Raw genomic sequence first — 16424 nt, forward strand, 5'->3', positions numbered from 1 at the left:
CCGACAAAGAAGCACTGCACAGCGATAGAAAGCGTTAATAGTTATGGGATGTTAGAAGTTCAGAACCTAGGACTATAATAAGCTGACCTGTTCGCGTTAGGTACATATCCTACCGGGAACAGGTCAGCCCGTTCTATTTTTTTTCATTATTTTGATAGGTATGTCGCATCATCGCGAGATTGCAATTAAACTAACTTTTAATAAAATAAAGAAACAAACCATTTATTATTATTAATAAAGGACTTAGAATAGACAATATCTACCTAGTTCCTAAGTACTACGTTAGGATTTAACTAGGTACCATAAAACTTTAAAACCCACGAAATGCATATTGGTTTTAATCAAAGCCTACTCAAATTGTCAGTTGTTATACCTACCTAGATGCTTTTAAAGATACAAGGTACGTAGGTAGAGGTTTTCTTCGTTCTAAATAATATTATTACATGCACTAGCAATTTTTTGTATTGATACTCCATAGCTCCTTGATATATTATCCAATTGCGATAATTATTTTCTATGGGTCGACAGACCTAGGTATCTACCTATTGTCCAGTTGCTCCCGTTCCGATGTTGAAGGTCTTCAAAAGAAAAAAAAATCTCAAGTCAATAGCATTCAAAGCAATCAGTACAACTGATGACATCCGATTGAGCTAATACACCAAAGTTATTTGGATTAGGCCTACCTGAACCAAAGAGCTGACGATGCAATCGTCAGTTGATCATAGAATCTGCTAAAAGGTGATTAGGTAAAGAATATGATGTTAAAAATCTGTTACCTATGATTTTTTAAAACTCTAAAGACAACTTATTTACACTGTAACCATTAGGTAGGTTCCTATCTACCAACTTTTTCAAACACATACTGGCAATTGGCATTCGATTGAGCTGACATACCTACCTACCTAAGTTATTGGCATTAGGCATACCTACAATTCGTCCGGGAGGTACCTACCTATACAACGGGTTCTCCTGGTGTCTAACAAAGCCAAAAGTTTTTAGTTCTGCCCAAGAGTCTGAGATAGCAACCTAAGTAGGTAGAGTAGGTGGTGTGACCACACAAAAAAAAAAAAGCCTACCTACAGTTAAGAGCTTACGACGCAGTAGGTGATTAGGTACCCAAATAGTACGATTTTTAAAATCTGTTATGATTTTTAGAACCCTGAAGACTACTTACGCGGCCGTCCATTTAACCAATTACCTTTTTATCAGTAAGTTCCTAAGACCGTAACCATTAGGTACATTTAACAAGGTGACGGTTTTCCGAGTACCTAACTACCTACCCAGTAATGAATAAATAATGATGCATCGAAATACGCATAAAATAACATCGCGATGGAGTTCCTGCTACCTGTGATTCAACATTTATGTCAATGTTTTGACTTCGGAAGTAATTGCATTTGTAATACCAAAGCGTCATCCAGACGAAAGTGTGACTCAGATATACGACGGGACTTCAAAAGGAATTTGGTTTAATACAAGACAGACATAAGTCACCGAGAGATTAGGATTAAATCAACAATACTTTTTTTTTTCACACTTGTTATTTTTGTTATTGCGGTATGTCGACAATAATTAAGTAACGGCAGTTTTTAAAAGTAGAAAAAAATTAGAGCGTTAAATTAAATAAAATTAAAAGAGATTTGAATTCGATTTTTAATTTTTTATTAAATGTTATACTTCATACATATTAAAAAAAAATTATAAAAATACAAGTAGATATTTAAATACCTATTTATATGTATTTTTATTATTATTTGTGACGTCAAAAAAATTAAGTATACAACGAACGAAAAGATTAAATTACTATCGTGACGTTTTTGTCTAAAAATTCGTCATTTAAAGAAAATTACCATTTATTATGGACGACCAAACGTCATCTATTACCTATTTAAAAACATCGTTTTTACTGTCAGTGTGACGTTTGTTTGCTTAGAAACTTAATGGAATAAATGTGGCACTGAACAGACTGCTTCGGACCTTCTCCAACTCAGACAGAAAACTTATTATTACACATGAAGAATTATACAAGAAAAAAAGAAACATTAGAATAGAAGCAGAATATAAAATGCGGCCTTATCGCTTAGCGTAGCGTATCTTATAGTAGCGATATCTGCCAGGCAACCTTAGAATTAGGAAAAAAAATAAGAGAACTAATTGCAGGTGGTACAAAATATAAAATAGATACATACGAATTACTAAATACTAATACTAAAACTTACCTTTCTGAGCTCTCGGAGCTACTCGACACTGGCAAAGTGCATGAAAAGTAAAATAAATCCTGAAAATCTTTCTAACGATTAAAAATTCGCCCCTAATACATATATCTATTATTATAATAAAGCCTATATAAGAGTATTAAAGAACGGCAGTTATTTCTATATCACAAGAAGACACTTCTTGACTTGTATAGATATTACTATACGTAAAAGAAATACACTAGCTGGTTTCATTAGAGATTTTCAGCTTTATTTAATTGGCCTCTTATTAGAACATCTTTATGATTATCATAACTTTTACGATTTGCGATTATAACGATCATAATTTTCTTTACGATTATTTAACACCCATCTAGTGGTTCTTTCGTAGTCTATTAGCCATAGACTAAAATATTTGTTCTGAATTATAATTGAATCAAGTGTTTAATACTCATAGTGATGTTCGTGTCTTGAAATTTCAAATGCGTTTGTTTTCCCTTAAAAGAAGTATAATTTCAGTTTCACCGGAATTTTTGTTTTATTCTTCAACTTAAAAAAAAAAATGGACTAAAGAATAAATATTTATTTATTAATTAATATCCGTAAACTCTCCTTAATAATTGTGAACCCACATTGGGTTCAAAATAACGCGCCTCTTAACTTTTGAGGTCAGTTGAAATCCTTCACTTCTCAAACTTTTATTAAATTTGCTTATGTCTTAAGACTATTCATGTCCCACTGCTTGACTCAGAACTCTCACACTGAAAAGAGAAAATTATAGCATAATTCCACCACGCTAATTCGATGCGAGCTGGCGGGCTACACTTCTAAAAAGAAAGGTTTAATGTGAAACATGGAATTTAGGGGACATTCTTTGTAATGTTCTAACTAACCTTATTACCCCAGACTGGATATTACCTGGACTGCTGCCAGAGACCAAAAATATGGTTTATGTTGGTAACTTATCATATTTTCGCAATAAATTTTGTTATTGTGAGAATAATGAAACAAATTCTGTCCACTATATTTATTGGTTTCCGTATCGAAAAGTTTTGAGACGTTTCAGAGGCGACAGACTACTTTAGAGAGTACTAGAGCGCTAGATACATATATAAAACAATAATAAACATTATTATTTTCCTTGTAACAATAAATTTATGAGTCCCGAGTTCGATCCCCGGCAGGGTAATGGGAATTTATAATTTCTGGATTTTCACTGGTCTTTTCTAGTGGCCTTGGCTGTGGCTAACGAAGAAAAAAATAAGAGCACACTACACTACCGAAAAAGAAGTGCCGCCAAGCGATTCAGCGTTCCGGTACGATGTCGGGCGAAATATTAGGAGTATGGACTTAATATAACTGCCATACACCTAATAGTTCAGCCCGTTACCATCTTAGACTGCATCATTACATACTCCTAATAGTTCAGCCCGTTACCATCTTAAACTGCATCATCACTTACTCCTAATAGTTCAGCCCGTTATCATCTTAGACTGCATCATCACTTACTCCTAATAGTTCAGCCCGTTACCATCTTAGACTGCATTATCACTTACTCCTAATAGTTCAGCCCGTTACCATCTTAGACTGCATCATTACATACTCCTAATAGTTCAGCCCGTTACCATCTTAGACTGCATTATCACTTCGGTAGGATCTTAAGATGGAATTGGTGTCAAGGGCTAACTTGTAGTGAAATACAAAAAAAAAGTGTTCATTTTTAAGTAAGAATGTAGAGCGAAACAAATGTGACGCGTAGAGTACACTCATTATTGTAACGACATGTAGGTCCGTCCGTGGCTGTACACAATGCTATGTCAATATTTACTTTAAAAAGTCAACAGTGAAATGTTTCGTTTAGTTATAATTGGAATAAGAACTAATTGCTTCTCGGAACTTATTTGCTTTTTAAACAAATTACGATGGTTTAACAAGAGTTTGGATAAATGGTAAATTTAATTTTGTGTAAAAATATCAAGGTCTATCTTTCGGCTGTTTTGTGTGATTTTTTATTCGATAAGGGATGCTCTAGAATAGCTCCCCACTACAAAGAAGTTTAGTTTAGTTCAGTCGTTTCGTCGGTCAGTTTTATCTTTTATTTACTAATTTAAACATGTTCGTACAAATCTTTTTCCGTATAATAAAAGTGGGTAAATAATTTAATTTTTGATAACTATAATTTCATATTAGTCGGATATTTTATTAAATTGATAAGATTTTTTACATAAACGCATATAATTATTATTTAGTTACAAAACAGTTTTCAAGAAACAATAAAAATTATATTTGATTAACAACCAATGTGCATGACATTGAGTTGGTGGGTATTTTAATATAAACACGACTGCATTATCGATACACTTCAATCATGTATGGACTCGAACGATGCAAAGATAACTCCCGGTTTCTTAGTCGTATAAATATCGCGACGAAATCTGAATGCCTGAGAGTTCTCCATAATGTTCTCGTGTGAATTCTACCAATTCGCACTTGGCCAACGTAATGCACAACTGCTTAAACCCATCTCATTCTTAGATAAGCTTGTCATATAATAAGTCGGTAATAGGTTGATAGTGACGACGATGACTGAGCCTAATGCCTGATTTCACCGTTGAAACAAAACGCGATCGAGTAAGCTAAACTCTAAACGCGTTAAACTGAGTTCAAGGCTGCAGTTTGAACATTTAAACGTATACCAACACGTGGTTTATTAAAAAAGCAAAATGTGTAATCAGTTATCAGCCTACCTCAGATAAAAATCTCCATTCATATAATGAAACTAAACATTGTACAACCTTCAACTACTCCACTAATGTATACAGTTTTCTATTAGGGATGTTTAAATCATTTATTTGAACAATGTCGATCAACGTGCAGTGCTGTTTACGCTTTTAGGAGCATCTGCGAGAAATATTTATATTTCGCAATGTCTCACAGTTGCTCTACAGTTATCTATTGTTCTATAAGAGTTGCTCTTTCATGTACTATGTAGTAAAATAGGCTAACTATCTTTTCTAGTTAACTGACATCATAATGATGATGTCGTAAATCTATAATTTCTTTTAATCTTGGAAAATTATTTTAAGTTGTATTCGTAGATTAAAACGAAGTACTGGTTTGGTGAGACTAACGACGCCCGCGAACTATTTCTAATATTTACGTAAAATTTTCTATTAAAATGAAACTTTTATATTCCTTTGGTAGTTGTTTAGAAAAACGCTTTTCGAAGTATTTTATTTCAACCTATTTCGAGTTGCGTCAAGATCAATAGATACAATCCTCAAAGCCCAGTTTTATTCCTCTATAGTTAATTATAAAAACTCTTTCTTGGCGGAGACAAAGCAATTTTAATGTCATAACTATGAATAACATGAGACCACCGTCTTTCAATGCTTATTTCGACCCTTTTAAGCCGCATAAAAAGCTATTTCGATTTGGACTACTAAGACAAAAAGAAAACAATCTTTAAAAAAAATATACCATGCTGTCAACCATCTTAGCCAAATACTCTATTGCATATGTAAAAACAACCTTTAGACCTTGTATTTTTTGTGTGCAAAAGTGACGTTTGACAGCAATGTTTGCAAGATTTACGCCTGTTGCAAACCTGTAGTGAGATACGTAATGACCCTGCCCAGTTATGCTGCTTGCGGCACAAATAGGCGGTAGAGCTACTGCATAAAACAAAGAAAAAACAATCGTACAGAGATCTTTGTCAAATTTTCTAAGATCAAATAATCATCATCATCAAAAGTCATTTAAACAGTCCACTGCTGGACTAAAGGCCTCTCCCAACCGGAGGGTTTGCCCATAATCACCACGCTGATAATCGCAGTAGGTGGTAGTAGTAGCACAGAGGACACTGCTTTCCGTTCATCGTTATATTCCCTTAGACTCCACCCACGACAAGATGAGGGGTGGTGACAATATAAACCCTTCACCAAACAGAGCTACCTAAACTTAAATAAATAATGGCAAAGATCACTTCCGACCTGACCTGAAGCACATATGCCAAGGTCGAGGCGCGCCTTAACCGAACTAACATAAATAAATAAATAAATATACTACGAAAATACACACATCGCCAACTATCCCCAAGGAAAGCGTAACTTGTGTTATGGGTACTAAGATAACTGATGAATATTTTTATAAATAACAAGCGCACCCAGCCCGCTTCGCCGGGCTAGATTTTGCTTTATTTTATATAAACAATAAACTAACATCATTACATTTTTAATTTAAGTCTCATAATATATTAAATCATTTATTTCTCTCCGTATTCATTCTCTTCTATTCTCTTCTCGAGCGGGTGAAGATCATTATCTACACCCATGTACACCCAACAATAGAATATCATCATAGTAAATAAAAGCTGTATTTGACAGTTTGACATTTCAATACGGAACATACCCACACACTTTCTCTTTTATATATATAGATAGATAATATAGGTACATACATGATTATAATACACAGATAAACACCCAGTCACTGAAAAACATTCATGTTTATTATACAAACATTTTCCAGTTTCGAGAATCGAACTCACGGCTTTAGAATCTAAAAAGCAGGGTCTCTGCCCACTGCGCCAATCGGCCGTCATAATATGTGATGTGCGTCATGTATGCTGATATGCCTTCACCAAACAGAGCTACCTAAGATTAAATAAATAATGGCAAAGATCACCTCCGACCTGACCTGAAGCACATATGCCAAGGTCGAGGCGCGCCTTCCCCCAGCTGACATAAAGCCAACATAAAGCTTTATTCGCCGATTTTTCTAACTAATACGTCCTTATATCCCACGCTCGGCCGTAAACATGGTTTAATTAAATTAGCGACACCTATTTCATGAATACTGCCGTGTGACATGATATTTGGTTTATAAATAAAAATGGCTCTAGCTAGTAATTTTGTTGGCGTACAATATTTGATTTCCCGTGATATATAATGAGATATTCCCGCGGTATCCTATGCCAGCAAAGCCACACGAAAATTTCTAATAATCTTAAAATATGTTAGGCTTATTTATTTACTTATTTAAACATCTTTATTGCGTAGTATAGGATAAATTAAGAAAAAACATAAAAAAATTAGAGGCAAAAGGAGACCGTATCACTAAAAGTGATCTCTTCCAGGTTACCTACACGATAGGAATATACATGAGAGACGGGAAATCGCAATTACAAAACAAATTGAAAAATCCAAAAGTGCATGTAAGGTAATTTATTAAGATAATTTTTTCGTCCAATTTCTCTGCCACATACACGGATCCGTAAAACCAGACACACGGACGTCCAAGTATGATTGATTAGTTTTATTTACTATATTGAACATTAATAATTGCTTATAAAATAAATATCATATGTGCCAGACAGATTATTTAACTTGGATGTTAGTGCACTCATATTATCCTGTAAGTGTTATATTAATAAAAAAAAAAATCATTTAAGTTTTGAAAGACTGGGTTTTTTGACATGTCGAGAGTAGAGCATCACTTCACGCTCCGCTTATGAGGCGTGCAAAACAATACATAAATTTACACAAGTACATACTACTAATGACTAATATGTTAATTAAAAAGAGGAAAATAAAATAAGAGAGAGAGATATATATATATTATATAAATGCATATATACGAACAAATTAATTAAAATGACAAATAGTGATGTTAGGCATCACTATTATACACGGCTTTTGAAAATTGCTAGTGAATTAGAAAGACGAATATCGTTGGCGTCAGGCGTCAGGCTTATTTGTGATTTGAAGTACTTTTTTAGAAGTTCACGAACATAATTTGTCATTCAGCCAGCCAGGCTGACGAAAGCTACGTAAAACTTTAGCTATAAAAAACTACCTAAACCTTTTTACGAATTAGTCTCGCGTTGGTGAAAACCTACGCGCTGCAGTTAGTTTTGAGGCTAGCGCGTATAGAAATCACAAACAAACTAACACAATTTAGCATTTATCCTATAAAAGTATGATTAAAAACACTTGAAGAATCAAGAACTTCGTTTTTAAGGGTTACAGGGACTTTTTTTGACTTATGTAGGTTTACCTACTCCCTGACATCAAATATGGCATCATCATCATTAATTCAACCACAATATGCTTAAGATAAGTCTTTTTTAGGGTGTTCCACAATCCAAGGTCCTGGGCCGGTTGCCGCCAGCGGCTCCGACTCGCCTCATGTCGTCTGTCCACCTCGTTGGGGCCGACCTATGTTACGTTCACCGGTGCGGGGTCGCCATTCCAGCACTTTAAGTGATCCTAAGTTGTCCTAAGTTATTTAGAAGCCTATTTTGTCCGGAAATTTCAAAATAGCCCGTATAAAATCTAAAGTATCTGATGGAGGACCTGGTTCAAATCAAGAATCAAAGTCTAAATAACAAATTAAATTTACCTGGCCAGAATATGGTGCTTTTATCCCGTTTCACCACATTATCGAGAATTTCGAAAGCTGCTTCAGACTTTAGCTTGATGACGCGATCATCTACTTATATAAACAGAACAGCATATGATGTGTAGGTACTACTTACACTAACAAAAGGCAAGTGTCTACAAGGTCAGTTTGTAACAGTTCTATCGACCTATATGCTCGGAAACCTTACATCACTACGGTAATCTATGCAGTCTGTCCTGCTTTAATGCATTAACGTGGAGACATCGTCAGCTCGGAATCACTCATGCTAAGACATTTGCTTGAATCTCAACGTGATTAAATCAAAAAATGAGGAATTTCGTAGTGAACTATATTTTTATACTAATACTAGCGGTCCCACGCGACTTGGTCTGCATACAATTCAAGTCAAAATCTGTCGCGGACTTTTTTCTTGGAACTTTTAAAGTTAAAAAACTTTGTCATACATGATTTTCCTCCCTTTGAGAGAGACCCTTAGCCCAGCGGTGGGCTGTAGATGATGATGATGACAAGTGAGATCAAAGTAATGACCAAATAAATATATTAATAGAAGATATACAAATTCTTGAAGTCATCACATTCAGCTCGATTCTGTAACACAGTTGACACTAAATTTAACTAGACACTATGGAAAGTTGCCACCAGATAACCTGTTAAATCCATATTTTGCATTCTGAAACCTAAATTTCCAACTGAGTTCATTTCCACTCGGTTGGCAGATACAATTATCTCATGCATAAAAAACCGAACCATTAGGTTTCGGCGTTATTTAATGTCAACTTCAACTAGTGGCTAGCTAGATTTGGTGTCAACTGAGATAAATAATATGCCCGCTGAAAGCTGTAATCTCTTTCTTGGATAACGTAGAGTGAACCCACTAGCGTTGTCGTTGAAAACATGGTGGATCCCCTTCTGATCTGTCTGACAAGATGTGAAGAGGTTGTAGATGTGTCTTTGTGTGCAGGCGTTGTTAGTAGTAATTTGCTCGTCTGGGTCGTAAAGGACGTGTTTAAGCCGCCTCTAGACGAGAGACGCTTCGATATTTGGTGAAGTGCGTAGAAGGAAGGTCCATAACCCCAACGGTTTTGAGATGTCTGATTGAATCCTTGTAGAGATTGTACAAATGAATGATTTAAAGCATTAATGAATCACCGGATAAGCTGCACAGCTGTGGGACCATAATTCGGATAGTGACGAAGAATATACAAACATGTCGTGAGAGATTAATATTCGTTGTATAAACTTGAACTAAATATGACACTAGTGTTAAGCATATATGAAAAACGTCGGCAGTGAGCTAAATGTGTCCAGTGATAAGGCTGTGTACAGAAGGATGTGATAATGGTCATGTTACTATGATGACTACTGAGTAAATGGTTGATCGCAGGAAAATGAGTTTTGTGCTATTTGTTATAAAGTAGAATGTGATTTAAGCTTCAAATTACTGATAATTAGATGGATATGTGACAGAAGTCAATAATAATTTTATTTACGTGTGTTCTTCATAACATACTTGAAAATAGAAAGACAATGGGAAGGATGTTAAAAACACACGGTTAATATTTGTTACAGGAATTTTGTAAAGTGTGATATTTTATTAAATTGATTAGTATTTATCAAGTGTAATTAGTTCCAATATCGTATTCTGTAATGCGTGCGCTTTTAGCATTACACTTCAGTCTTGTATTGAGACTCAGACGGTGCAATTATATTACTAATGATAGGTGAGGCCGTTAAGTTTTAGGCAAATAAGAAGACGGAGCCATTTTTGAAGTGATGTACTTTCCTTCTTTTTTTTCGTGATTTGAAAATGAGCACATGAGAGTAAATTTTTCTGCTTTGCGCGAATTATTTTTATTATGTATTTATTTCAGTTGCCTATTCTATAACTCAGATAAAGATTTTTTGCTAGTTGATAAAATTATAATTCTTGTATATAAGCATTTTTTTAAAACTTGAATTTAATCAAAAACTTTAAACCAAGCTATGAACTTCTTTATCCGAATATATAGTATATTACCGGCGCATCTAAATAGTTCATTTATGGGTTATTTAATGTTTTACATTATTGTGAGGATTGCTAATAAGTGATTGCTAATCGCTTACAAGTGACAAAAAAAACAATATAATCGGTTCATATTATTTAAGGAAGATGACTACGTAGTAACTTCGCAAAAACATCACGTTGACTCTGCAATAATCAGTCTCTTGTATCAAATCGACCTGCAGAGGAAGCTAGTAAATAATCCAGTAAGAAATGATTGTAGTTATCGCGAATGTCGCACACGACAAATGGTGTCATAGGAAGTTCCAATTTAAACAATTCCACGATGACAGCTATTGTTTCTGAGATACATAATAAAGCGAGCGATATTTTGATTGCTTAGATTAAATTAAAAACTCACTCGCATTATTCCGGTGAAGGAAGACATCGTAAGGAAACCTGCATGCCTGAGAGTTCTCTATCTTCTTCAGGCTTTTTGACCAAATTGGTGTAGGCTCCTTCAACATCTTCCACTTCTCGCGACATTGAGCTGTTTCGATCGCATTCAATCCGGCTACTCCAATTCAAAACGGCTACTCCAATTCAAACCGGCTACTCCAATTCAAACCGGCTACTCCAATTCAAACCGGCTACTCCAATTCAAACCGGCTACTCCAATTCAAACCGGCTTCTCAATTCAAACCGGCTACCCAATTCAAACCGGCCACAAGCCTTTGAGAATATAGTAGAGAGAGTTCAGCGTGGTGTATTACGACCTAAACCCTTCTCATAGTGGTGGAGACCCGTGCTCTGTAGTGGGCCGGTAATAGGCTCATATGACGATGATGATATTTGGAAAATGTTTGATTTCTCGGTTACGCTAATTCGGCTGCAAAGGCTCGATATGTAATCAAGCAGCAACAAACTCGTGCATTACTTACGCGAGTGCAATAGTAGGTGGAAACGATTCACTTTTTTTGCGGTCTCCGAGAACGACTGCGATGTATGTATTGTGGCGTAGGTACTCTTGTGCGCCCTTATATTGCCCCTTCTATGGAGCCCTTATCAACGCTGTTGACTGGCGAAAGCAAACTAAAATTAATTGCGCTCGCTTCACGGCATACTCTCTATCGTTTCCCCCATGGAATTAAGAACATACAGAATCCTCATTCAGCCATTATTTATGCAGTGTATTGTGTCCTAAAACAGTGAAAACGTCCACCGCAACTCGCAAGTCTACTTTTACACCCGCGAAATGTTGCTAGCTCACAAACTTATTCCCATTTTATGTACATACTAACCGTTTGTTCGAGAAACCATTCTAAAGTTGAGTTGGGTTTTTGATGCTTCAATATTGGATGTGAACATGAACACGGTTTTTTTTAATACATATATAGATAAGTTCTTGATTGCAATCACACCTGATAGTAAGTGATAATGCAGCCTACGATGGGGCACGCTTGCCTAGAAGATGCCTATTCACTCTTGATTTCCAGGTACCGAGTTATACTTATAGTCATCGGGGAAGACGCTTCGTACGTGTTGATGGTATTTCAACAACGTAACGGTGCAGAATCGGTGCCTCGCAGTTCGATGGTAGAAGAGAGATGGTGTAACCAAATCGAATAGCTCCCGAGCACACTCCGAAATGTATCTCGGTTTTGTAGGTTCTTAATTCTGTGGTTTCGCCGCGTAAGTAGACACATAAGTCTGTATATAAACCGCGCAAGTAAATTGAAGGATTTACCTTAAAAGGGCAACATTACATTAACCTTTAACTTCGCGTTTTCTATTTGTATAAGGTTGAATGGCATAGTCTGAGTCAGTGAATGAATTTAAAGAATGTGAACAACGACCTCTCAGCTAGGATCTTGTATTTTTTGTCTCGTTTATAGAGGTGAATATTGCATGAAAATAGTCGCATATTATAAGTTTTAGCTTGGTGTTAGTTTTGCCTTGGCTTCGCCTGAGCAGAACCCGTAACGTACGCTCGTAGTCGCTTTCGAGTTTCAAAATTGTAACGTCAAATCAATATGAACCGAATGTCACTTGTTTTAGAGTCGGGTATTCTGTAATCCTGTTTTTTTACTCTGCATGAACGCTTTCACGGTGGAATTTAAGCGTTAAAACCATTTTTATAAATTCCATATTACTTACCGATACTCTGTAACGTAAGTACGTTACAGAGTATCGGTAGTAGAAATCGTGAGGTTCAAACGGCATGCACAGTTTTTTTGACCAGGGTATGCAGTGAGAAGGTAAATCCTTCTCCTTTATGAGCTATACAACATTTTAAAGCAGTGCTTTTGCGCATGAATGAAGTGCATGCCACTGGTGAGGTTGGTTTCAACTACCGATAGAAGCGTACAAATCTTTTCCTAAGTAACTGTACGGTCGCACTTATCGCTACATCCCTACTAAAATATAAGTATAAATTCGAATACTGCCTGGTAACGCAGGAAAAAAGGAACTTATAGGTAGGTACACACGATAATAAGTAATAGCAACATGACACTAAGTTATATCAAGAAACCTTCGGCATTTAATAATAATAATCAGTTAGTAAACCCGTTGGTTGCACCGTTACTGCGTGAAAGATGTTCAAGCGAACGAACACACTTTCGCATTTATAATATCGGTAGGGACTGGCTAGCATGACTTAGTTAGCGCATAGTAATAGAACCTTGTAAATGTATTAGCTGTGGGACCAGTAATCTCTTCAGTGTAGTTGGAGAATGATTATTTCTTTATAAGCTACTTCAAAATAATAGTATGTCAAATACGATCAATTTATCCGCAGACCAAATGTAAGTAATAAATGTCATTTTAGACTAGGTTTACTAGGTCACAATTATTTATTTATGTTAATAATTTAAATATAAAATAAATAAGATGGTTATTTTACAATACTTGTTTTCATTAAAGAAATATGATTTATTTATAAAAAGGTTGTACAAAACCTTAGAATGTACAGAAATATTTGATATAAAAAACCAAAATTATATAAAATTAGTTTATTCCTTTTATAATGCGACCGGAGAATATTTTGCTTTTAACCAGGCTAGAGTAGTAAAAGTTCCTACTTGAATCATAGACATATTATATAACTGCATGTGGACTGGGCAATTGAACAAACCCAATAGCACCAAACCATTGGTGCTCATCGTTAAAAGAGCAACAAACGAGCGGTTGACAAAACCTTGTAATGCCTATTTATCTGTATGATTTGACTGAATACACCAAGCGATGCCTGACCTTTCGTTATCCATATAGTTTGCTTTCCAGCTACTTGTTATACAGTATGTGTTTTTTGGTATCTCCATCCCAAATTTCAGTCAACTTGGTTCAATAGTTTTTGCGTAAAGATTATTTACTATTATCATATTAGTAGGAACTGTCCTACTAGTACGAAAGGATACATGGTCCATAGTAGTTTCTGAATATTCTTACATAGCACTGATTTATTTGAGGTTGAGTTAGTGTAAAACATTTGATTTGCATGTATATATCCGTATCTTCTCATTAACCTATAAGTTAAAATAAGACCTAATGTTGCTTCTATAAACTCTGAATTTCTCACTCTACTGATTTCTCTCTGCTAGAAAAACGTATTTCCTTCATGAATCACTTAAACAAACGCCATAATTAGCTATAAAATTATGAAAGACTAAGATAATTTACTCTAAAAGACTGAATCAGAACCAAAGATCTCCAAAGTAGTGAAATAAGTACCAAAGATTAAATGCCTCCAACGGAAACTGCTCGCGACGGCATGTTGTGCCTGTCAAGACACGAGAACTGCCCCTGGGACGAGGCCCTGAAGTCAGCTAACTTGACCTGGACGGGTCTTCAGTACACCTGCTTAAAAATCCTTCACCTGTACTGCAAGGTCTTTGAGAGGGAAGATGTATTGGAGCTGGTTATAAGGTGAGTAATATGTGTTATAGCATCATATGTTTCAGTGCGGTTGGCGCCAACGTTGGCGTTGGATATACAGGGTTAAATAAAAAATACAAAAAACCTCTCGGCCTTAATTGTTTACATTAAAACCAACAACTTGTTCTGAGACTTTTTTTAACTTGATAGTTTATAATATATTCAATATTCAATATTTTATATAGATACTCTACTTTTTACTACTCTGTATTGTAACAAAGGCAAAAGCGTGCGAACCAAGACTCAGCAAAAGAGACATGTATTTAGGTTCACAGAGTAAGGAGGTCACTTTTAGAAATAACATGATTAATATTTTTTTTGTATATAATAAATAAATAATAATGTGAATTAACATAAATTCGTAGAGCAAATGTTGTTAGTTTTTAATGACAGGAACTACGAGGCTTTCAAGCTTTCTGGTATTCTTTATTTTACCCTGTATAATTGCATCATAATAAGATAAGAAGTATAATACAAGTTTAAATAATGTGTTAAAACACGTTTAACACAACTTAATCGTGGTTCCTATTCGATTATTGAATTCCTAAACGACAAGGCTACTGGAAGCAAGGTCCGCTCTCATCTCTCACAAGATAATTGTAAAATGATATTAAAAAGTACAACCTGCTGAGTTTCTGCCGGCTCTTCTCGGTGGAATCTGTCTTCCGAACCGGTGGTAGAGTCATGTAGTGACTGACTTGACGTTTTAAAAGTGCTTGTAAACTGGGCCTACTTGAAATAAATGAATTTAATTTTTTATTTATACTAATTATTAATTCAACGTAACACTGAAACTCTTGAAAATTGTTTGAATTTGCAAAACCCAATATTCAGTGCTTTAGAAGTTTTCAAATCAATTGAACAGAGAAAGAATACTGTTAAATAAACTCTACTCTAGATGAATAATGACACAATGGAAAAATGCTTTTTTTGCGTGAAAGACTTTCAAACATTGTTTTATCTCTAAAAACTAACGAGGACTATTTCGGTAGCTATTTTCGAACTCTATGCCTTGTCTTAAATAGTGTTGATGTCTTAATACCACTGACAAATATTTTTGGCTTGAATATAAAAACTGCTTATCAATTACTAATGTGGGCATAAATATTATTTCTAACTTGCCCTACTGTTATTTCATTTATTCATTCCTTCGTTCAAAATATAGAGCGTAATAAGTATATATATATACAAGTATGTAGGGTACTACAGAATTTAAATATTACTTTTTAATTTGCAAGATCATTTTGCATTACATGTTTCATTAAAAATCACGACTTCATTTACATTTACAGTCCGTTGTTTCGATTCAATGATAAAAATTCATGCAATAAGCTGTCAAACGCTTTTTCTAATAAAAAAAAGCAATTGCGCTCCGGATTTATTAAACGCAGTGAAATAATCGACCGGGCCATTAAGTGTTATTTATTCGTTTGCCATTTTAACGGAACGTTCCAGATTTATGTTTCATGGGTGTTTTTATTTGCACCCTTTTGATGAGTGAGTTTCTTGATTGCTGTTTACCGAGAATTTGTTTGTTTGTTAAAATATGTTACCTACTATGTAGTCTCTACACTGCATATAATACAGTATTCGATCTAAGAAGGAGTTTATTTGCGGTAAGTAGTATATGATATACAAAACTATAACAAGACAAAGATTAGAGATATAGATAGATAGATAGATATTTTCACAGAATTAAGGACATACAGAATCCGTGTACACGACTAATATTAAAGCATCAAAAATCACTCCACTTTAGTAGTGTTTCTCGAACAGACAGTAAGTCAAATCATTCATTTAGCAGTTGACAGTAATTTAACCTCTAATGTTCTAAACGTTTACCACCAAATGAGGAAAGTGTGGAAAAGTTGATGAGCTAGCAACATTCC

General features: G+C 35.0%; 1 protein-coding gene across 3 annotated transcripts in view; it reads left to right on the plus strand.

The window, feature by feature from the left end:
- LOC120625712 (four and a half LIM domains protein 2) overlaps window positions 1-16424 on the plus strand; it is a 236785-nt gene that overhangs the window by 105125 nt on the left and 115236 nt on the right. Inside the window, exon 2 of one of the 3 annotated variants that reach the window (XM_039892866.1) lies at window positions 14202-14526. The exons of the other annotated variants lie outside the window; for them this stretch is intronic. Within the exon in view, the coding sequence (XP_039748800.1) occupies window positions 14342-14526 (185 nt within the window). The 5' untranslated portion in view covers window positions 14202-14341. The remainder of the gene's footprint in view (window positions 1-14201; window positions 14527-16424) is intronic. 3 annotated transcript variants of the gene reach the window in all.

Source organism: Pararge aegeria, chromosome 8 (genome assembly GCF_905163445.1).
Source record: "Pararge aegeria chromosome 8, ilParAegt1.1, whole genome shotgun sequence".
NCBI classification, from domain to species: Eukaryota; Metazoa; Arthropoda; class Insecta; order Lepidoptera; family Nymphalidae; genus Pararge; species Pararge aegeria.